A 22,507-nucleotide genomic window follows, 5' to 3' on the forward strand; every position below is an offset into this window, starting at 1 on the left:
CATGACAGGCTCCATATGGAGCGATGTGACTCAGGTATCTGCATCGCCGATCTCCCGGGACGCACGGCTCTCACAGGGTTATTTGTCGGCGATGGGGACGAGATGTTTTCACATTCTCACGGGCGCGTACTGCTACTCCGACCGGTTCCCCGCGGGCCGTCCTGCTGCCGCATCTCAGGGTATCTCAGCTTTTTGTCAAGGCTTCTTTTTTTTTTTAACTGGAATGTTTTCCTCTCCTGACATGTAACCCCCCATCTGAACGGTTACTGTAGTGTACCGCGCTGAAAACCACAGCCAGCAGTGTGGGAAAGCCCGTTATAATTGCGGTAAAACATGCAGAGGTATAGTACAGGAAGCAACCATGTAAACCACAGCAGAGCAGGTGTTTTTACAGGGTCAAACCAGGGGAAACTGCCGGTTCACTGGTAAACTTTCATAAGGGCTGTATAGATGATCCATGCGTGTGTGTGTGTGCATGTGTGTGCGTGTCAGTGGCTGTGTGGAGGGCACGCTCAGGCACCAATCCCAGAGTGTGTCTATCTCTCACACACACACACACACGTTCTTAATGGAGAAACGATGGTTGTGTAAACGTGTGCCCTGGCTGTTGTACAGAGGCACCCCCACCCCCCAGCCACCCTTACCGCCCCCTGTGTGCCCCAGTGCCCACTCTGCCCAGTTCATCTCATCTGTGCCACGGGATCAATGGCAATCCCTTCCTTGTTGTTGTCATTTGTTGTTGAACTCCAGTTTTTTATACCTAAAAAGAACAAGAATGCAGCTCTTTTTCATCTCTGTTATGGTGTTTTAATGGGAAATCCTGCCATGAACAAATGTATACAAATAAAAATAATAAAAACAAACTCCAAACTTGCCTCATCTTTATTTGAAGTCACACACACACACACCCTGCTGCCTGCGCCCCGTTGCCCAGCCGTGTCTCCGCAGGTTAATCAGCTTGTTTTAAACTATCGATGATGGTGTACTGGTTAGACCGCTGGGCCAGTGAAATGCCTTCTTATCGCTCATAATCCGGAACCGAGTAACAGGTTCTTCTTTCCTCCCTCGTTCGCGTAGTTCGGCCTTTAGCTGGCAAATGGTCATATCGCCGACTGCTGGGGCTGATAATCTTGATTGTGATCAAGCACTCCAGCTCTGCGTTCATTCTCGATACACAGAGATGGGCTTTTGTTGGGCTGGTATTAGTTACAGACGCAGGCGGACGTCACCCGAATCCCCACACGAAGCTCCTCGCTATGAAGCCCTGGACCGGTTCTTAACTGGCTGTTACCAGGATTAAAAAGTCAAAACTTGTAAATCATAGTATATGTGTGTCAGTGACAGTGTAAGGTTAATATGTTCCTCAGAAGCAATGATATGCCTGTATGTATAATGTATGTGTTGGCTACAATGTGTTAATGCTTCTGCTGTGTTACTTCATCCTGTGTGGATTCATTGATTTATTAATGACTGCCCAAAATAGCACAATTCTCCATACAGTCCATTCATTCATATCTTGATCAGGGGACATTTGGCCTAATTAAGACCCACAATTGGCTCAATTAAGCAGTTAATGCTGTGGATGAAATTAAACACCTGTAGGCCCTGCGTCTCTCCAGCGCTGGTCATTATTAAAGAAATATGGAGAGTTTATTTAGTTTCTTACAGTGCAATCCGCATTATTATTCAGTCTTGACCCCAATCGACACCAGTTGGCGGCGTCACAATCCGCACAGACGGCTGCAGTTCTGGCCGCCGGACACCAGAGGGCGCTGTGCTTTAATGGGAGCCGGGTTTCGTTATGGCAGCCTCTGTTTCAGTCGCTTCCTCGCTGAACTCTGACCCCGATGACATTGAGCTCCGTCTCTGCCGTGTGCATGTGAAGGACCGGACCGCAGCCTGCCGTCCTCCCAGCCCCGCCATGGTGAGTCCGTCTCTCTCGGGTTCAGGGTCCACGCAGGCAGGGCGAGCGGCAGACAGACACCCCGCCGCGCTTGTGTCGCCCTCGTCTCCCCAGATGCCGGTGTGTTGGTGTGCAGTGATGACGTGCTTATCCAGGGCGCCTGGCAGGTTGCAAGAGCAGAACAAGGCGCAGTGATGCAGCTCCAGTTCAGTTGCGCGTAGTTTGAAATGACAGCAGTGCAGGAGAGACGCACATGTGCGACCTGGCGCTGTGACGTAGAGCCGCCCTGCTGCTGCAGTGGAGCCCCGGGACGAGCCCAGGCGCAGCAGATGAAGTGTGTGGTGGTTGTGGTTGATGTTGATGTGTAGCCCCTTGGCTCTGACACGCTGTCTCTCTCTCCTCCTGTCTGAGCCGCCCTTGTTGTCTTGTCTCAGGCCAGGTACTTGGCACAGATCATCGTGATGGGCGCACAGGTGGTGGGCAGGGCCTTCGCCCGGGCGCTGCGCCAGGAGTTCGCCGGTGAGTCCAGACCTGTGACGTCACAACGACACTGACACCGGGGGACACCCAGACTGGCACTAATGAGATGTGCATTGAGACATTATTACAGTGTAACAAGCTGGTCGTGGCAGGAGTTGGTGACGTTGACCGTGTCTGTGTGTCTCTCTCTCTCTCTCTGTGTTTAGCCAGCAGGGCAGCCGCAGAAGCGCGAGGCCGGGCCGGCCAGCAGTCGGCCGCCGCGTCCAGCATCTCCGGCCTGACGCTACAGGAGGCCCAGCAGATCCTCAACATCTCCAAGCTGAGCCCAGAGGAGGTCCAGAAGGTGCGTCCCCCTGCAATCGCTCCCCTCTCCCTCGCTGGCCCCAGCCCCTCACAGCGGGGTCTGAAAAACAACCCGCCCGCCCTCTGTACTGTGCTGGGAAAACAGCCCCCCACCCCCTGGAAGGAAATGGCTTGTGTGAAATACCCAGAATCCCTCACTGTGCCTTCTCTGGGTGACGTGTTCATTGCAACGATATATTTTTCTCTCCTCTTGTTTTCTCTCTCAGAACTATGAGCACTTATTTAAAGTCAACGACAAATCGGTCGGCGGCTCCTTCTATCTGCAGTCGAAGGTGAGGTCGTGTGTGTGTGTTCAGTCTGTGTCTGTGTTGCTTTGTACTCTCGGTGTTTGTATTCACTGAACCTTGTCTGTCCGTCCCTGCAGGTGGTGCGTGCCAAGGAGCGTCTGGAAGAGGAGATGTCCATTGAGCAGGCGGACAAGACGCAGAAGGAGCAGAGCGCTCAGCAGCCCCCCGAGACTTGAGTCTGGGCCCCCGCCTTCCCCTCTCCACTGTAAATTATGAGCTCCCTAATAAAGTCCCTTTTTTCTATGGGCCTGTGTGTGTGTGTCTGTGGGGACCCGGCCCTGCGGGTGCTGAACACACAGGTGTGGGGAAGCCGGGTGCGTGTCTGTGGGAAATCGCAGGTTCTCTGGGTTGTGAAGCCAGTTCCACATCCCTGCACGTGCATCCTGGTGGGCAGCAGTGAAGTCAGTCTGCAGACACTCGTACTCAACACACCCACAGTGTCACCTGAACACAGAACTGAATTGCCTGGAGGCCCCTGTGTCGGTGAGGCCCGTCCCGCAGCGAGGACACAGAAGGACACGGGAAATGTATCAAATGCAACTTTATTCAACTTTTGCTCTTTCGTTGACATAATAAACTTCCTCTAAAACAGGAGCACACTGCTATGTTGTACCAATTTAAGACTTTTACAGCTCTAAAATTCTGTACGTGCGGCTTCAATACTGGAGCCGGGAAAAATATATATATATTTATATATTTATATTTCATATACTGTATATCTTCTACATTTCAACTATAATAGAAGGCACTTGGAACCATTAAAAATACTGATATTAAAATATCTCAATGTGCAAAAAAAAAAAAAAAAAACATACTGGCCCTTGAAGGCCTTAGTCTAGTATTAACCCTTTGTGCACCACGAGGTCCTTTCTTAAGCGTTGAGTTGGAGCCGAATTGAGTTTGTTTTGTACAATAGGTGGTGTAAACCAAACAACTGGACCACATTTCCGGCACACAATCTGAGCCAGGGATTGGATTCTTTTATTCTTCTGTTGGTGATTTAATTTGCTAAATTCAAAGTGTTTATTTATCACATTTCAGGTTGACTTGGAATCGAGGCGCTATTCTGTCAGATGTCTGAGTGGTGGTTTGATAAAGAGCAGCTGTAGATAAGGACGCCGCCCTCCTTTGAGACCAGGTCCAGCTGAGCAGGCCGGACTGGACTCTCCAGCGGCCCGGCGGTGGATGCGATCAGGGCTGATGTTGTCGTTTACTGAAGGGCACGCCGCAGTGCTCAAAGGGTTAATAGGTCAAACAGCTTATTAATAGTGAACCATGTGGGCCCCGCAGGGTCCGTGTCAACCTTGGCTTTCTCCAGTAGAGACCCCCTGACACCCCCTACTGGGAGCCTGTGGTACAGCCCTGCTTTCCCCCAAATCGCAAAGACTGGAGCACCGTCCCAGTCCCAGCCGCTGGCCTCGTCTGACTAGAGCGGCCAGAGCGGCCGGGTTCGTCAGGCTGCTGATCTGTTCTCATCTATATACACTTTATTTTACAGATGGCAGTGACAGGTAAGAGTCCGTCAGCTGAGCACAGAGCAGCGGAAGGTGAGCCCCCACACTGGGGAAACAGAGGTGAAGGCAGTGGGAGGAAGGGTTAGGGGGCAGTAAGTGTCTCAGTCCGTTTGTCTTCCACTAAAGCCATGCGTTTAGGAATCCTGCATTACCCTGTGGAGCCCCACACTGGCCTGGCAGCAGCTACCAGGGTGCCAACGAGACACCTGTGTGGAGATGTGATTCAGGTGTGATGGGCTGGGATTCAACGCGAGGTCTCGCAGCAGGGCAGCGGACTGGGTAGCTGAAACAGCCGAGGCTCCTACAGCCGAGCCGTGCCCCAGCCAGACTTGTGTGTTTCGCTGCCCTGCCCGGGAGTTCCCTGCGCACTGTGCTATACGGCAGAGCAGCGGCGGACTCGAGTGCTGAGACCCGCGGCAAGAGGCGTGTTTGGGTAACGGAAGAGAGGAGAAAGGGATCAAAGAGCAAGCCAAGCAGTAAAGGAGTAGCGCAGCGCCCTGTGACTCTACCCCCCCCCGGCAGCTCTGTTGCTCCGCAGACTGGCCCGCCCTGTTCCGTGATGGTTCGATTGATCTCTCGCCCCTGGGCCCGAGACACTGGGGCGGAAGACCCTCAGCCCCCCCCCCGCCCTGTACCAGAATCCCTGCAATAGGAGAGTCCAGTTCCGAGGAGCCGGGAAGGTCTGTAGATGTTGCCCACCCCCAGCTCTCCATGCTATTCAGGATTGCACCGTACAATACTGACATGTGACAGGGTTTCTCAGTATCCTCTGAATGTGGCACATCGTAAAATAACAAACAGAAGGAGCAGGAAACTCACGAGCCACCCCCCCCACCCCGGTGGACCAAGACCCGGAGCTGGACGCGCCCGCTCTACAGGGGAAAGCCGAGTGAAGCAGCGACAGAGGACTGACACACAAAAAAAGCAACTTCAACATGAGGAAATGTCTCGTCCGGAACAAAATACAGTTATCATAACAATCGAGCGAAGAGAGAGGAGCCTCGTTAGTGTCCTTGGGGAATTCTCCCTGTGTTTACAGAATCGCCGTCCCCCCGGCCCCTCACCGCCCACAGCGCCACCCTTCCTCTACGGGCGCGGGATGGCCGGGGCGCCGGGAGATGAGGAGTCCACCCGCTGGCTCCATCCACACCAACCTGCTGGACCGATCTGCCCCAGCACCGCGACCAGGAGGACGAGACCCCCAGCTTCTAATGGAACAGGTCGGAGAGATCGAAGAGAGGGAGGGAGGGAGGGAGTGAAGGAGGTGGGGGTAGGTCAGATTAAAGCAGCGACGGCCAATCGTGGTCCTGCAGGGTCACGAGATCTCCTGGTCCCCCACACCCAAATCTCGGGTACTGAATGGAGACAATGTATCTGATATATGAATCTCCAGGACCTAAGGATTTGGAACTAAGACACGCCCACAAACCCCCTGCTGAACCACGATTGGCCGTCAAATTGTTCAGAGCAAAACGAAGGGGCCAACCGGAGGCCCTGGTGGGCAGCAGGACTCGGTTGTCCTTTTCCTGGCAGTGCTCTGCAAACTAACCACCAGGGGGCTCCAGCCCGGCCCCGTTCAGAATCTGCAGATGAGAAGTGCCTTAGCATGGTGATGTCCACCGTTGTCTGCTTGAGCCTCTCCCGCCCGGCGCCCTCCTCTGACCCCTGTCCGCGTCGCAGCCAGGCCAGGACAGTCCACTTTTATCACCGTGACTTACTGAGGGGAAAAACCCCGACCAACAGAATCAAACACGTCCACGTCGTGTCTGGTGGTTTGATGGCCGAGTCTGTGCTGTGTCGTGTTGTGCAGGACTGATCTGGACATGTCTCTACATGCCTCCAGGTCTCTATTTACTTGCGAAGCTCACTCTGTGGAATCAGGTTTTCGGAGGCGGCTGCGTTTGCGTCTCACGTGCAGAGAGAATGCGGCCGAGGCGGTACGGCGCGGCTGATCTTGGCCAGCGCCCCGGTACGCAGGCCGCTCCCACCCTCCCGGGCTGAGCTACGTCGTCAGAATTCGGGACTCCTGCCCAGAACACACGCGGGGGTGCGGCTCGGCTGTCTGAGCCTTTCGCAGACGACTCCGTCTGTCGTTCAGTTTGCGTCTTCACTTGTATCTCTCACTCAGACAGGGACAGCGAGACGGCACTGCGGCCTGAGGTCCACAACACGGCCAGCAATCTGGACACACCCTGATTAAGTCATTACACACCGTTTGAAACAGTTCCCGGGACAGCTGGCTTCTCGAGGGTTTTTAGTTGTTGGTCTGCTAGTAAGTCAACAGTGATAAAACTCTCTCTCCTTGCCATAATCCCGACCAGCCTGCAAAACCTGACAGAATTTGGACGAGGGCACCAAGCTGAAGGCTGTCGTTAAAATCTATAAATATATAAAAGTGTACATTGAAATATATGAGATGGGGACGGAGGACGGGGGTCTGGCGTCGGAGCGCAGGCCGGTCTCTCAGGCTCGTTTCTGAAAGGAGTTCTCTGACAGTGGCTGCGGTGGCCATCTTACAACAAGCAATTACAGACTCGAGACGAACACGCTGGGCCTCACGCAGAGTCACGCGACGGTCATGGCAGGTTTAGGGCAGCACCCGGGCACTGCAGCCTCTGTCCGGGCTACACGCTGAGTGGAGGGGGCGGTGGGGATGCCAGGCAGGGGCACTGAGACCCAGGAGACCCCGGGAGACAGAGACTTCCGCTTGCCGTATTGCTGCCAATTCGGATTTCAAGGTCACAACTATTGACTGAAAAGCGCGGCGGAATGAGAGGGTTGTTTTGCGGTGGCAGAGCTCTGTCCCCTCCGAGGGTCGGGCTGGGGGGGAGGAGAGCGGATTCCTGCGGCCCCGTGGCCCCGGTCACCAAGGTCAGCGACGTAGGGGGCAGCGGCGCGGTGGCCATATCTGACGTGACTCTGCTGTAAGGGTCTGCCTCCTTTCAGAAAAGAGCGTTTGTAACGAGACCGGACTCTCTCTCTCTCTCGGCCGGACCCCTGACCTGTGTCCGGCCCCCCACCTCGTCCTCCCCTCCCCTCAGGAATGCGACTCAGTTGACGATGGCTGGTTTGAGCACCACAGAGCCTGGAGGGATGACCACCCAGCCAGGCGTGAGGGAGTCGTGGCCCGCCAGCGCCGCCGCCCCGGTGGAGAGGTTGAGCACGGCCCCGGGGAGCCCCGCCAGCCCCTCGTCCCCGCCGGGCTTGGGCCGCGCCCTGCCGTGCTTGGAATGCTTGCCAAGGTGCCTGTCGGACGTCACAACAGAGACCATGGGCAGCCCCAGGCCGGCGGCGGAGAAGGCGGGGGACACCAGCGGGCTCTTGGCCAGGCCCAGGGGGGTGCCGTTGAGGGACAGGACGGGCGCACCCAGAGACGGGGAGCCCACCGCCGGGCAGCCAAGCGCGCTGAGGTCCAGGGGCCGGGGGCTGAGGGGCAACGGCAGGGAGGCGCCCAGGCCCGGCAAGCCGTGGCCCCCCAGGATGGCGGCAGCGGTGCTGCCGGGGATGATGATGTGCGCGCCGCTCATGTAGGGCAGCTCCGCCCCCTTGCCCCCCGGCCCCGCCCGGCCCGCCTTCAGCAGCGCCCCCGGCTGCTCGTGGGCCACGAAGTGCCCGTGCGCCTTGATGTGCTTGCGCAGCGAGCTGGGGTCCGTGTAGCGCTTCAGGCAGCCCACCATCTTGCAGTAGTAGGGCTTGTCCACGTAGTGCGTGCGCGTGTGCTTGAAGCGGTCGCTGGAGTTGGAGTAGCGCTTGTTGCAGCCCTCGTACGGGCAGATGTAGGGCTTCTCGCCTGCGGGGGGGACACAAGAGTACCGCCGGGTCATCCATCTGCATCGTCTATCACGTGCTTTCTTTGTGCATCAAGGGTTCAAGGGTTCGCTTCATTCGTTCATGCATTTCAAACTGGGGGAATAAAGTACTCAACAGCCTCCCTCCACACCTCTATTGTTCGTGTCTCGGTGCTGCTAGTGTAGGGACAGAGGTCTTTATCACCTGAGCTCCCTCTCCTGACTTCCACAGACACAGCATGACTTAGGGTCCCCTGTGGGTCTGCTGTGGGGGCTCGGGGGGGCACTGACCTGTGTGGGAGCGGTTGTGGATCTTGAGGTTCTCCAGGCGCGAGAAGCTCTTGTTGCAGGTGGGGCAGCGGTGCGGCTTCTCGTTGGTGTGCGTGCGGATGTGGATCAGCATCTTGTACCTGGAGGGGGGGGAGAAGCAGGACAGCACGGTCACACCCAGCCCACACACACACACACACACACACTGATGCACACCTGACCAGCACACTGCTGTTTCTTTGTGTGATCTGCTCTGTGGGGCAGATGACTGACAGGCATTTTTTTCTTCCTACATTTTATGCTCTTTAAATTCCAATGTCTGTTGGCCAACCTGGCAACCCTACCTGGCATTGAAGCCCCGCCCCCTCCGGGCACAGCCCTCCCAGTGACAGCAGTACCCAGAATCCTTTTCAGGCTTGACGTGGAAGTCGTTGACGTGGTCCACCAGGTCCTGCAGCGAATCGAAGAGCAGGTGGCACTGTCGGAGAGAGAGAGAGAGAGAGAAGAGAGTAGAGGAGAGGAGGTCACTCTAGATTGCAAACAGACGAGTACAGGCCAGTGGGCGGGATCTCTGTGTGAGGGAGACGCTGCAGGATGGGAAGGAGCTCACCTGAATTACAGGCATCTTCAGTTAGGGGTAGGTGGGTGTTTTTGTAAGTTTCAGAGCCTGGATTCTTCACTTTTATATATGTACGAATGAATGGATGTAAAGAAGGTTCCAGTTATCACAGTCAGTTTCTCTACACAACAAAACGGCGAAACTAATGTTCTCTAACCTTCACCCAGCGACAGGCCAGCTGCTCGTCCACGGAGAGCTCAGGGGAGACGCGCTTCTCTTTCGGTGGGCCAATGAACATGGAGGATGGCAGGTGGAGCCCGCCCCCGGAGCTGATTGGCAGGAAGAACTGGAAGGCCTGAGACGAGGCTCCGCCCTCCAGGTAACGAATCTGAGCCGAGTCCTGCCGAAGGGAGAGACGTTGAGCTCCAGCACACCAACATCAGGGTCACCTCACAGCCCTCTACTTCTGTCTTCTCCCCCCTGAAATACCTGTCAGTTAATCACATGACATACCAGGTGGCGACCAGCTGACACGAACTGCGGTCTGGTGAATCGGCACGACGCACCGCCACTGCGCGCTCTCAGAGCTGAGGCTCGTTACTACAAGCGTTCAAACACGTGTCAAATCCTGTAGCCGACAATTAAAGACAGGCCGGAGTTGTAGCTAATTAGCCGTCAGGCCGCACGCAAAGAAGCCGATCATACAGGGATGCGGCACAAAGGGCCTCCCGCGTTCCCAAAGCCCTCGAGAACCGGTAGGCTCAAAAATAGCTCGGCACTCGGCTACGCTTTAATCCTCAGAGCGATCAGGCGTTGTTTCAGATCAGCTGTTTCTCCCCATGAGCCCGGTTTTCCAGAGCGCTGCGGTTCTTCCGAGAGGCCGCTTTCCCTTTTTTTATGTTTTTTTTAATGGCGGACACAAAGTTCACATATACTGTAATTAAAAAAAGGAAAAAAAAAAAACTCAGCTGCACTGTAATTAGATCACTCGAGATCTATTCGGCTCTCCCCCGTTCAGAGAGTTCAGTCCAGGACATCTGGAGGGAAGCGGCTCCTGAATAAACACAGACCGGAATTAAATTAAACTGCATGAGGCCCTCCTAGCCGAAAGCAGCAGCAAATCCGATCTGGTTTGCAGCACAGCCGCCGCAGTGTGGGGTTGTTCATGGCACGCAGAGAGGGGCTGAAAGACCCGGGGCCACATCACGGCACTGAGCCACAGCCCGGTGAGGAGCCCGTGGGCCTCGGCTCGTTAACTCCTCTCGAGCCACGCGACGCGCACTCTTCCTGTCAGGTGATCCCCTACCCAGTGTGAGGCTCTCACTGCGCCGCTACTCACCCCAGCAAAGAGCGACGACACTCCGTTCCCATTGGACAGCTCGGAGGGCGAGGAGGCGGGGCCGGGGGGCGGGGACAGTCTGAGGTCAATGGCTGGGGGGGTCCGCGGCTCTGGCTTCTCCTGGGGCAGCACAGGCACACCTGGCACAACACAGTGGCACTCAGACAACACTGACACTCTCTCCTGTGGCATGCAGCCCGTACACACGTCTATCCTGTGCATGGACACTTAGTGAGACAGAGGGAGAGAGAGAGAGAGACGGAGAGACGCAGGGGCCCCCCGATGGTGACTCACCTGTGTGTGGGGAGGCAGGGGACGCCGCCACGATCACCGCAGTGCCGTCATCGGCCATCCTCAGCTGCCGTGAGCGGGCGCCGTGCGCGGGGGTGGGCGCCGGGGTTGGGGGGGCCCGCGCGGCCCTGTCCCTGGCCCCCCGCCCGCGCGGCAGCTTCAGGTCCAGTGGCTCGTCGAGGGACAGCATCGCCGCGGCCCGCTACGCGCACACGGCTGGCCGAGAGCCCAGCTGCGGGGGGGGGAGGAGAGGGAGAGATGAGAGGCGACCACGCAGACCCGGGTGAGCACCGCCCAGCGCCGCCACGGCACACGGAAACGCCCGTCTGCGTCGTTTGCTTCGCCGCCATCTGTGATCAGGACCCCCCCCGGTTCTCAGACTCATTTTTATAATCCAGCCCTCCAGTGTGATTAGGGTCGTTGGGACACTAACGACGGGGGAGAGATGGCGGGTCTGAAACAGCTGGCGCAGCACAAGCAGGACGACTCTGTGCCTCTGACAGGGCCGCACTGTTTACTGTGGTTTTGCCCAGAGGGGATTTCCACACAGACGCACACCCACACCCACAGAGTAAACACAACACACCAGAGCAGAGCCCCCCAGGCCCCCCGGTCCCGCCGGCCGCTCTCCACTGACGTCACGCAGAAGCAGGTTTTGCGAGTAGCGCGTTACTGCCAGATCACACTGAAACGTCTTGACTTTTTAATGATATATTTTTGGCCGAAACTGTGGTTTGCACGATAAATGCAGACAAATCCCCCAAACACTGCGGAGTTCTTCAGTGGGGGACTGTGGTGTTGGGGTAATAAGGATGGGAATGAGATCGTCTCACTGCGTCTTCTGTTGGGCACTTTTGACAGCCGAGTTTAGCTGTAGATCTGCCATGGTCAGAGAGACGCAAGCGTTTACGAGAAAGATGGTCATTTTGAATAAAGCAAATATTATGAAAGAAAAAGAAACCACACACACACACACACAATATAAATGCTTTAGCAGTCTTGTCAGAGCACAGCGCTGGTGTGAGTAATTTCTCGAGATTTCCGCAGCACATGTGGGGAAAAAAACAACCCAAACAGGCCCACACACACACCCACACACAGTGACTCACACACACACGGATTACCCATCCGCCCGCCCCCCTCCCTGACCTTTACTCACACAGTCACTGAAAGGAATGTCTTCAATTCAATCCAGATGGTAACCCCCCCCAACTACAACTTGCGAGGCTACAGCACCACCCAGCCCTGATGTTAACCCTCGCCTGCCCGGGGAGGGACGGCGGTCTGTCCGGCAGGGCGGGGTTGGGGGGCGGCCGGCGGGGGGAGCCAGAGGGGGGCCGCACGTCGGACCCAGAGACAGCAGCTCTGTCTTCAGCCCCCCCCTCCCCGTGGCGCTCAATCAGGGCCTTTCAGCCGGCGCTGGCAGGCGTCCACGGCCCCGCGGCGGCCCAGTGGGTGAGGTCACCGAGTCCTTAACGCTTTCAGGGCAGGAGCGGGACAATGCCGGGCTGACTGCGGACGACCGTCTCAAAAATGTGCTTTGCTTCGCAGAATTTCTCTTTTTCTTTTTCTTGACTTTTTCCTTTTCAACAAAGAGGGTCGAATGCAACTAATGAACAAAATGTTAAGCCCTGGTCCTGAGGCAGTCTGGAGCCACACAGCGCTCTGTCCTGCTTGACTGGCTCACTGTTTACACACTCTCAACACAGAGGACTCGTTCAGCAGGGAGCAACTAGGTGGACAGCAATCAGTGGACAACATTTTATTCAATTTTTATTCAATTAAATAATTACTGAACCACTGAACACACACTGCAGCCCGGCCCTAAGACACTGAACACACTGCAGCCTGGCTCAGAGACACTGAACACACTGCATTCCAGCACTGACACACTGAACACACTGCAGCCCGGCCCTGAGACACTGAACACACTGCAGCCCGGCCCTGAGACACTGAACACACTGCAGCCTGGCTCAGAGACACTGAACACACGGCGGCCCAGCACTGACACACTGAACACACTGCAGCCTGGCCCTGAGACACTGAACACACTGCAGCCCGGCACTGACACACTGAACACACTGCAGCCCAGCACTGACACACTGAACACACTGCAGCCTGGCCCTAAGACACTGAACACACTGCAGCCCGGCCCTGAGACACTGAACACACTGCAGCCCGGCCCTGAGACACTGAACACACTGCAGCCCAGCCCTGAGACACTGAACACACTGCAGCCCAGCCCTGAGACACTGAACACACTGCAGCCCGGCCCTGAGACACTGAACACACTGCAGCCTGGCTCAGAGACACTGAACACACTGCGGCCCAGCACTGACACACTGAACACACTGCAGCCTGGCCCTGAGACACTGAACACACTGCAGCCCGGCACTGACACACTGAACACACTGCAGCCCAGCACTGACACACTGAACACACTGCAGCCTGGCCCTGAGACACTGAACACACTGCAGCCTGGCCCTGAGACACTGAACACACTGCAGCCCGGCCCTGAGACACTGAACACACTGCAGCCTGGCCCTGAGACACTGAACACACTGCAGCCCGGCCCTGAGACACTGAACACACTGCAGCCCGGCCCTGAGACACTGCATTCCAGCACTGACACACTGAACACACTGCAGCTAAATTTGTCAAAATAATGGCGCTCGGCTGCAGCAGGACGGCCTTGTTGTCCACAAAGCCCTCAGATAATGATTAATAAACTGCAGTGAATTGAAGACCTTGAATGTTTACAGGGAAACCGGAGAATCTCTGCACAGACTGATCCGCCCCCCCGCCTTCAGAGCCACAATGTGTCAGTCATGCCAGCCCCCCCATCACAAGCGCGTCAGCCGTGGGGTTTAAACTGGGTCCAGGGATGGTCACCAGCACCACTGCGCTCACACTACACACTAACTGTCTGCTGATAAGCTGCTGGAAACCCATGTATTTTATCAGGTGATCCCTTGGCTGATTTGATCCAATTGCTCGGGAACACCACGCCCTCGCCGCTGGCCCTGGACCGGCCTCACCGTGGCTCTCATCCGACTCCCGTGTTACCTTGCAGAAACAAACTGCACGCACACAGCACACACAGGAACAGGCGTGCCCAACACCATGACGTGATGGCACAAGAGCATGGTTTTACTATGCCTCGATATCGGAGCTCTACATCTCCCTCATGGAACTGGATTCACATCTGGCTGCCATCTCCCACACCTGGCACCTCTAACGCCGCCAACTAGACACATTTATACAGCAGTCAACTTGAGTTCGGTAACCTGCTCTTAACACACTGTGTGTGGGTTGGTTGGGGGGGTGGTGCTCCATCTTACCACCTTTGCTTAACCAACACCTCCTAATCAGGAGGCACCTCTCTTCTACTTCACACTGGTCAGAGGTGGACGAACATCAACAAATCACTTTCATGATCTCACATATATATATATTTGTGTGTGAGACTCGTCTGTCGGACCGTAGCGCCAGTGTGTCGACAACACAAAGGTTACGACTCCACACTGAAGCTCCCAGCCACGGGCACCTTCCTTGACACAAACTGGCACGAGAAAAAGAAGGAATAGTCTGCTCTGGGCCGAATCAGGCACCTGAGGTACTGTCCCCCCCCAGCGGCCTCCCTCAGCGCTCCCGCTCGCCGCCAGTCCCAGGCTTTCAAACAAAGGCCGCTCACACACCTCGGCCCGGCCATATGTAAACAATTATTGGTGCAAGCCGGCAGCAGCTGCAATAAATCATCGACTCCCTTCTAATCTGCTCGGCCCCCCGCCCTCTTCCCCGAGACAGCTCTGCATTGGTACAGGCCGGTGTCAGAGAGTCGGAAATGAGCCGGGAGGAATGTGGCACCGGCTTCTGCGCGGGGGGGCGAGAGGGAGGGGAAGTGGCCCCCTGCAAAGACAACACAGTGAACACACACACACACACACACACACAGCGGTGTCCTTTTCAAATCCCTGAGTGCTCTATTGAAACACAATCACACGCTATGTGAGCTGGAGGACAGGAGGACTGGTGCAGTCGGCTCTCTCTCCGTCTCTCTCTCTCTCTCTCGCTCGCTCTCCCTCTCTCCCTTCCTCTCTCTCTCGCTCGCTCGCTCTCTGCTGCTCTCTCTCTCCCCGTTGGAAGGGAGGCCTGGCCCGCTCGGCACCGGGGGTGTGGCGTCTGCGCACACACATCCTCCTGCCCGCGCCACTCTGGTGGCTGGCCGCCCAATGAATACCGCTCCGCCGAGGTCCTGAATCAAACACTGGGATCTTTCTCAGCGCTTCAGCACGCGCTGTCTGGAATTCCCTGGCTATCCCGGGACGCTCCTACACCCAGCCTCTCCCGTCTGACCCGACAACCCCCGCCGTGCCCGGGCCCCGCCAGGGCTAAGACATCGCCGCTTGCTTTTCAGGTGCCACTGATGCAAACTTGTATGCTCCTGACATATGCTGGAAACCTAAACCCCTGCTAGGATCACCCTGGTGTGCAGCTGTGGTGTCGGGAGCGCTCGTCTCTTCTAACACATTTTATTATTCTCAAACCCTTTTCTGTATCAAAATATTGACACCTGTTTCAGACATGAGGGAACTATAATTCGTCTGTGTCGCCCAATCGCTGCGGAGCGATTTTTCGTTGTCCTCTGATTGCTTATTTTAGTTTATTTTGGGGGAGAGACTATAATGACACCCGTCCCAGGAGCCGAGGAGCCCCCACTGGGCGGCACCAGGGCCGTGCCTCTCCACAGGGGGTCGCGGGGGTCTCCCGTCTGCTGGCCCGTCTCAGCGCTGGCCTCTGTGGCGCAGGCCCGGCCGACAGGATGCAGACTTCCAATGCAACAGCCTGGCTTCCTGGTGCCTTTCCTCCCCCCCCCCCGAATCTGTAAGAGCCCTGTGAGGCTGTGTGTGACAGCTCTCTTGGAGGGGGGGGGAGCTTTCTGAGCTGTCCTATACAAACTTCCTCATCCAAGCATGGGGTCAGGGTCTTTTCAGGAGCCAGGGCCGCGCAGTGAAAGCGCTCTTTGTCCGACACCTCCCGCCAGAGCAAACACGGCATGTGGGGGCCCGAGCGCGGCTCCCGATGAATAGTCTCCCAACAGTCTCCCACACAGGAAGTTACAAAATTGTCCACTTCCTTCAAAAAGGAAAGCAGGCGATATTTATTTACCCACCAGAGACGTGTGAAGGGACAGTCCCGTCCCCCCCCAGCTCTTGGCCCCTGCAGACCGGGCCTTGTATCTGTGGTTTTCACAGCTCCAGCTCTGGGCCGCGTCTCCTGTCTCCACTCCGGGGACCCGATGCGATCTGATCCGCGACACAGAACTGCTGAGAACAGACAGCTGTGTTCCCATTAGCAGCTCGGCGTGTTTATGAAACCCAGAGATTTGGGGCTGTGTGTTCAGATCCGGGTTTCTCAGCCCCAGTTCCAGCCCTCAGACACACAGCCAGGTTTTAGTTCTGACCAGATGTTTTTATTTATTTTTTCTCTATTTCATGTCTAAACTAATGTGCATTAGATCAGTGTGCCGCTCTGAGTATCAGGATGTGTGTCAGTGTTAGATATTCGGTCTAAATTAAACAGCCAACGATGATAAACGAAACTAGACAACACTATTTAGTCTATATGTGTTAGCGGTCCGAGGCCCTTGTGATTATATCAATAACGCAGTCTGTGGCTCCAGGGGCCGGGGGCAGAGACGCTGTGGTTGACAGACACGGTTCCCCCGATGATTAATGTGCTGGTCTGCCCGTGTTAATTTGTCAAGCTATTCCGTCACTCCGCAAACACTGAATATTTTGGTGCCGTGCCTGAATCAACACGGGAACATTTTTGGTTTGATTTCTTGGACCGCGGACAAGAGCAGGGCATCGGCTCATCGCCGGGGAGAGGCAGGAGGGGCAGATCTGAAGGACACGAGGGGAGAGTGAACGAGGAAACTGCGGCGTACGTAACTGTGGGTTTCTGTGTCAACCCCCTCGCTCGCCCGAAGATATGGGTCAGGCGTGAGACTCGTTTACAAATTCTTCCCAAGGTCCAACCCCTTTGTATTGTCCGTCTCATTTTGGAGCGACTGGAAGGACTTCAAAATTAAACGCAGAAAACAAAGTAGCACCTGTGATTTTGCTGTAGCGAGAGTTACTCTGGAGTATTCTCTCACACCACACAGATTTAGGATTATTATTTCATGGCTCTGTCAAATTTCTGAGGGATTTGTAAGTGCTGGTTCCTGCTAAAATAGAGGTGTCATTTTCCAGTCCCCTAATTGGCAGTCACTGAGGAGCATCCCTATTTGAACTGACTTCGTACTGCATTTCTGTAACCCTCTAACCTACTTTAGGTAGATTGGCTGCAAGAAGAAAGCACTGAAAATGGCCACAACACAAAACAACACACAAGCAACCCACACAGAAACCCCACACAAAAATGTCAGGAAATATTCACCATTGAACTTTAACATGGTGCTCAGTTTCACAGCAGATTTGAATCTGAACACCAAACTTAACATCTGGAGACGGTGACTGTCATGGAATTTGGATGATCTGACGATGGTGTGACCCCTCTGGTGGTCACCGTGTCCTGGGGAGGCACTAAGACCACAGGAAGAACAGGGGTGACCACTACGGGCAGAGACGAGTCAGGGGCTTTGCGGGAATCGACAACTGGCCTGTGGCGAGCGGCCCTTGAACCGAGGCGGAGGAGTGCTGATCAGAGGAATTTGTCCACGTTAATCCACAGGAATGCAGGCTTTTGCGCTGCCTGCAGGGCCCGAGGAGAAGCCAGGCATGAAAGCCAATTAAAGCGGTCTGGTGTGAGCGCGGCCGAGGGAGGGGTCCGCGGGGCGTCCGAGCGCAGAGGGAACGGGCGAACGCGGCAGACCCCTGACCTGAACACACTGTGTACGGTGAGTGTGGTGGCCACTCCCTGCGGTCAAACACCACTGGCCAAAACTGCCAGGCAAACGATATGGGGTAGTTCCTTTGTCCTTAATTTGTAGACCCTCAGGTCCAGGGCAGATGAGTGGAAGGGGCCCCCCAGCATTGTGTATTGATGAAGCCCCCTCTAAACCACGCATCAGAAGGCAGAGACACCAACGAGCAGAGCAGAAAAGGTAACAGAAGCAAGGAATTACATTATTCCACAGGGTAACCCTAAGACCTTTAACTGAGGAGTGGATGTCAATCACACAGAGGAAATCCAGCCAGCTTCGGGCAGAGAGCAGCGAGGGACACAGTGCCGCCCACACTCTAGGCCCCAGAGAGCCACGAGCCCACAGGGAACACAGGGATCTCTCGATAGGCCTGAGAAGACGCCTGGGAGACCTGTTTATCTGTATTAATTACACACATAATCGATCCAGCTAAGTCCCAGCTCTTTCATTTAAAAAAGGCATTAAGTTGCAAGCCGTGTAGCATCACTCCGGTTTCTGCCTGTCCTCCTCACCACTACCTGCAGCACACAGAACCGGTTCCTGCAGGTTTCCTTTTACCTAGGAGAGTCTGGAACAGCAGCCTCTGGGCTCTAGCAGCAGATATGTATCTTAATCCAGCCCTGAGGGGGTTAATTGAGGATTAGAGGCCCACGAAGCGCTCGGTAAATCCAGCAGCAGAAGCGCCGCTCTGGGCTGTCCTTAACCTGTGCCACCCGGTTAAGGAGATGCCTGTGTTTGTGAATGAATTCTCTGTTTATCATCCCTCCATGCAATGCACTGGTTAGTTGCCTGCGGTTGACTTTTGATCCCCCGGCTGCATTTCTAAACCCGGTCCCTCAACCAAAACAAAACTGAAAGCACTACTGTCGATGCCAAAAATGCAAAGAGTGAAAACAATTACATTCCAGCCATGAAACAAACCTGAGATTTATTTTAACTTTGACTTTAACCACTGCGTATTAAATCACAAGCCAACCGTGCCATCAATCCGAGTGCGTTGGTGCGACACCCCCGCCCTCCGAATTCCTGTCCGCATGCTCAGGTGTGCGAAATTCACACAGCGATCAGGTGCCGAACCCCGGAGCACATTCTTCAAGGGAACTACCTTCACAGCGACAGGGTACAGGTGTGTGCCGTACTTCAGTCTCATTGGGTGACGTTTACATTTAGCAGGTTTAATAATGATGCAGGGTGAATCGTCAGGCAGGGGGTTTCACATTTCATAAAACGAGAGAGGAACCAGAAATCATGATCTATTCGGCTAAAACAGAGCTCCTTCGGTGCTGCAAATAAGACACGGAGGCGACGTAATGAATGCAGATTACACATCTGAAGAGAGTGTGCGTGTGTGTGTGCACGTGTGTTCTGCAGTGCGCTGTAACCGGTTCCCAGCCCTTAATTGGAAAACGTCTTGCAGCTTCCCAGCCCATACAGTTATTTGGTGGGGTTTTAATTCCTGTGTTCTCCGGGGGCTGGAGAGGTCTCTGGAGGGGAGCCGGGCTCGGCACTCTGGGAGGTTGTGGGCCGGGCCGGGGGGCGAGCTCATACCAGCACATCATACACTCCCCTTCCCTTCAGGCCCAGTACCGGCCCGCCCAGTTTCCCCCTGTAACGGCTGCCACAAATAGGCACTTTATTTAATTTTCTATCTTTTTTTATACTCCACAGCTTCAACATGAACATACATGGGCACCGATTTCCATCTTCGAATCTCCCACAGCGGGAGACATCGACACACGGAGCACGTACACTGCCCTGCACTGAGCCAAACACGAAGGAGAGAGAGCCGCAGTGCATGCTGGGAATGACTTATCTCCTGAACACTTCATGTGTCCGAGCCAGGCCTCCAGCCAGCTCTGCTCAGGGCACAGAGAGAGAGAGAGAGGGCACGGGCTTTCACTGGACGAGCCGTTCGGGACCCAATTATGAACCTGATCGGAGCTCTCAAATTTGCCCGGTGACCCAGCCTCCTCCTCCTCCTCTCCCTCTGCCGGTGTCGCTGGGAGAATTGCTGCTCTGGCGTGTCTGCACTGACAGGAGGGCGCCATCTGCTTCCACGGGGCTGACCAACTGTTCCAGAGACTGGCGGCTCCTCCGGTCTTTGGCCGCCGCTCGGCGCGTGAGCAGCAGGGCGGGACGTGACCCAGCGATGGCTCTCTCCCGTCGGCCGGCGTGGGCAGAGCGGCTCGGGATGTGACAGATTGGTGGAGCAGCGGAGGAGAGGACCAGCCCAGCAGACGTCCTTCCCAGCAACCACTCTCAGGAGGACAGGGTTTCCCAGCAAGGACCAGAGGAACCTGTGCTCCTCGGGGAAGCAGCAAATGACCAGCTACATGGCAGACTCGACACATTTAAACACACGGCACTGGCCTGAACATCATGGGCACGCAGTCAATGCAGAAGCACTGCATCACTGTGCAGTTTCGTTCTGGGGACCTGCACTCCCTCACAAGAACCGTTTTTATATTATATGGATGTAATGATGTCCGAGACTTTTATTTTTCTTTCATGCCGAGTTCAGTGTTTAATAAGTGCTGTTATCGGAGCCGCGGCCCTGAGGCTGGGCCTGTACCGGCTCATACTGCCCTGCTGGGAACTTGGGAACAGTGGGAAAGATTGTTCCTGACCTGGCTCCCACAGTGCCCGGGTAAGTCCTCCCGTGTGTGCCACCCCGCTGCAGGAACCGCGCTCCCTCCCCGCGAACAGCCTTGGTGGTGTCTGACCCGGCCCGGCCGTTATTTTGATTCAAACGGCCGCTATCTTCAGGAAATACGTTTCTTTTCTGTTTAGTTTATTTTATGCTGCAAGTGTACAGAGGGCAATTCTCTCCTCCTGCTCTTCCATCTCTCTCTTTGACCTCCCCTGACTGCCCCCCCCACACCACCACCACACAAGCCACAGCCTCGGCAACTCCCTCCCCCCCCCCCCCCCCCCGAGAAATTCCCTCCCTGAATGGACGGATTCTTCCCCCCCCACCACCCTCCCCGCCCGAGAGCCGGGATTATTTCAGACAGGAAACCTCAGTTTCCACTCGGCTTGGGCCAGGCCTCACCCCGTCACAGTCTCCCTGTGCGCCCTCTCTCTGTTAGTGTCTCCACCCTCTTCTCTCTCTCTCTCTCTCTCTCTCTCTTTCTCTCCTGCTCTGTGGCTTTCCACCCCAGCCTCCAGCACTGCCCCCCCCCTCTGTTTGTCATTCCGTCTGGCTCCCTCGGTGCGGAATGCTTCTCCCATTCCGGAATGCTGCTCTTTCCTTAAGATTTGCGATTCCCACTCGTCTGAACTCTCTCTCTTTCTCTCCCCCTCTCTCCTCACTTTCTCTCTCCCCCCTGCCTCTCCCTCCACCCAACTGCAAAGCCTCTCCAGCCATATAAGGCATAACAAAAAAAAAAGAGAAGCCCAGCTGTGGCCTACAGGGGCAGCAGGAGAGGAGAAGAGAAGAGAGACCCGCCTGGAGGGAAATAGGATTGGATGACAGATTGACACCTGTTCAGCCCTGACTTCCTAGAGTAAAAAAAAAAAACCAGAACTACACTGAAAGGAAACAGAGAAGAGGAGTCAGCGGGGGGTTTACCTTGCCGCTGGTGGCACGGAGCCAGGGCTCTCAGACGCCGAGGAATTCCTCGGCTGGAGAGCAGAGAGCGAGCGAGGCAGGGAGACTGGCGTGGCCCCCGTTCTCACAACCTGCCCTGCGGCTGGAGGACTGGCCCCGGGAGTCATGGGGGGGTTTGAGGAGACCTGATACTTTTAACTCACTGAGGACCCCCTGCGCCTCTTGCCTTTTTTTTGGATTTGGTTCAAGTGCACGCTCACGTTGACCGTGTTGAGCCACAGCGCGGCTGGCAAGAGCGCCTGGGCTGAAAGTCTCTTTCTGAGCGTCTCTTTGCGGTCATTTCTGAAGGGGAAGACTTTCAAGCCACACATAAGACGGTCCGGGATATGCCAGAAAACACAGACGGGCCCGGGGTGAGATTCCCGCCCTAGCGCCGAGCGCTTGAAAGGGCGTTGGTGGGGAAACTAAAACCTAAACTAAAAGGCCGTGCGAAACCCCTGCCAGAGGGTTAACTGCGGAGCGAGAGCAGCACACCAGGACTGACAAAACCACAGCACTTCCTTCAGCTCTGGCTCCCCAGGCTGTCTGGCTGCCTCAGACCTCCAGGAACTTTCCAGCCGTCCCTCCCCCACCCCCACATATACACCCCCCCGTCCCCGTCCCTCCCAGATCCACCTGGGCGTGAGAAGCCGCTCAATCCACCCCGTTTGTTCCTGGCGTTGCCTGGAGGGACAAGAGGCGTCGCTGCCTTTGACAGACTTCATTGCCTCATGTCCCCGGGGCCCCCCCCCCGCCCAACACAGCCCTTGCCAGCACATACACACGCCACTGTCCGCTGGGCCCCCATGGGGCTGGAGGGGCCGGGGGACGCACTGGCCCTGGGTGAGCAGGGTGCTGCCACACAGGTGTCCTGTCCTCCAGTTCCATAACTCCAGGCTCTGTCCCTCTCTCTCTGTCTGTCTCTGTCTCTCAGTGTGTAACTGTGTAACTCAAGCAGCCCTGACTGTGTAGCCTCTGCTTTAACCCGGCACTATTAACCAGTGGGTTTTCACCACCCGTTTATTCCAGTGGCTCGTGGCTCAGCGCTCCGGCATCGACAGTGAGGCGTCGGGCTCCCGTGTGGGTTTACAGAGGGACAGCTGAGGGACACAGAAAAGCGTGTGACTCAGCTGCGGGTGTTTTTTCTGTTTGGGGGGCTCTGGGTGTCACAATAAGGAAGCTTTGACTTTGAT

General features: G+C 55.8%; 2 protein-coding genes across 4 annotated transcripts in view; one reads left to right on the plus strand and one right to left on the minus strand.

Moving 5' to 3' along the window:
- Positions 1–3,276, plus strand: part of LOC136713112 (mitochondrial import inner membrane translocase subunit TIM16) — a 101,331-nt gene extending 98,055 nt beyond the window's left edge. Inside the window, exons 1-5 of one of the 3 annotated variants that reach the window (XM_066690067.1) lie at positions 1,807–1,924; positions 2,338–2,422; positions 2,590–2,726; positions 2,953–3,018; positions 3,111–3,276. In XM_066690067.1, coding sequence (XP_066546164.1) covers positions 1,922–1,924; positions 2,338–2,422; positions 2,590–2,726; positions 2,953–3,018; positions 3,111–3,209 — 390 coding nt within the window. In that variant the 5' untranslated portion in view covers positions 1,807–1,921 and the 3' untranslated portion in view covers positions 3,210–3,276. Of the gene's footprint in view, positions 864–1,806; positions 1,925–2,337; positions 2,423–2,589; positions 2,727–2,952; positions 3,019–3,110 lie in introns of those variants that run through there. The other 2 variants (XM_066690068.1, XM_066690066.1) reach the window with 2 other exon arrangements.
- Positions 3,277–3,559: 283 nt separating this feature from the next.
- The window catches only part of glis2b (GLIS family zinc finger 2b), a 28,837-nt gene continuing 9,889 nt past the window's right edge, over positions 3,560–22,507 (minus strand). The window contains exons 2-7 of the mRNA XM_066690069.1: positions 10,798–11,026; positions 10,504–10,643; positions 9,382–9,564; positions 8,950–9,083; positions 8,627–8,745; positions 3,560–8,337 (exon numbers count right to left, since the gene is read on the minus strand). Coding sequence (XP_066546166.1) covers positions 7,598–8,337; positions 8,627–8,745; positions 8,950–9,083; positions 9,382–9,564; positions 10,504–10,643; positions 10,798–10,984 — 1,503 coding nt within the window. The 5' untranslated portion in view covers positions 10,985–11,026 and the 3' untranslated portion in view covers positions 3,560–7,597. The remainder of the gene's footprint in view (positions 8,338–8,626; positions 8,746–8,949; positions 9,084–9,381; positions 9,565–10,503; positions 10,644–10,797; positions 11,027–22,507) is intronic.

The sequence above is a fragment of the Amia ocellicauda genome, chromosome 17 (genome assembly GCF_036373705.1).
Source record: "Amia ocellicauda isolate fAmiCal2 chromosome 17, fAmiCal2.hap1, whole genome shotgun sequence".
Lineage (NCBI taxonomy): Eukaryota > Metazoa > Chordata > Actinopteri > Amiiformes > Amiidae > Amia > Amia ocellicauda.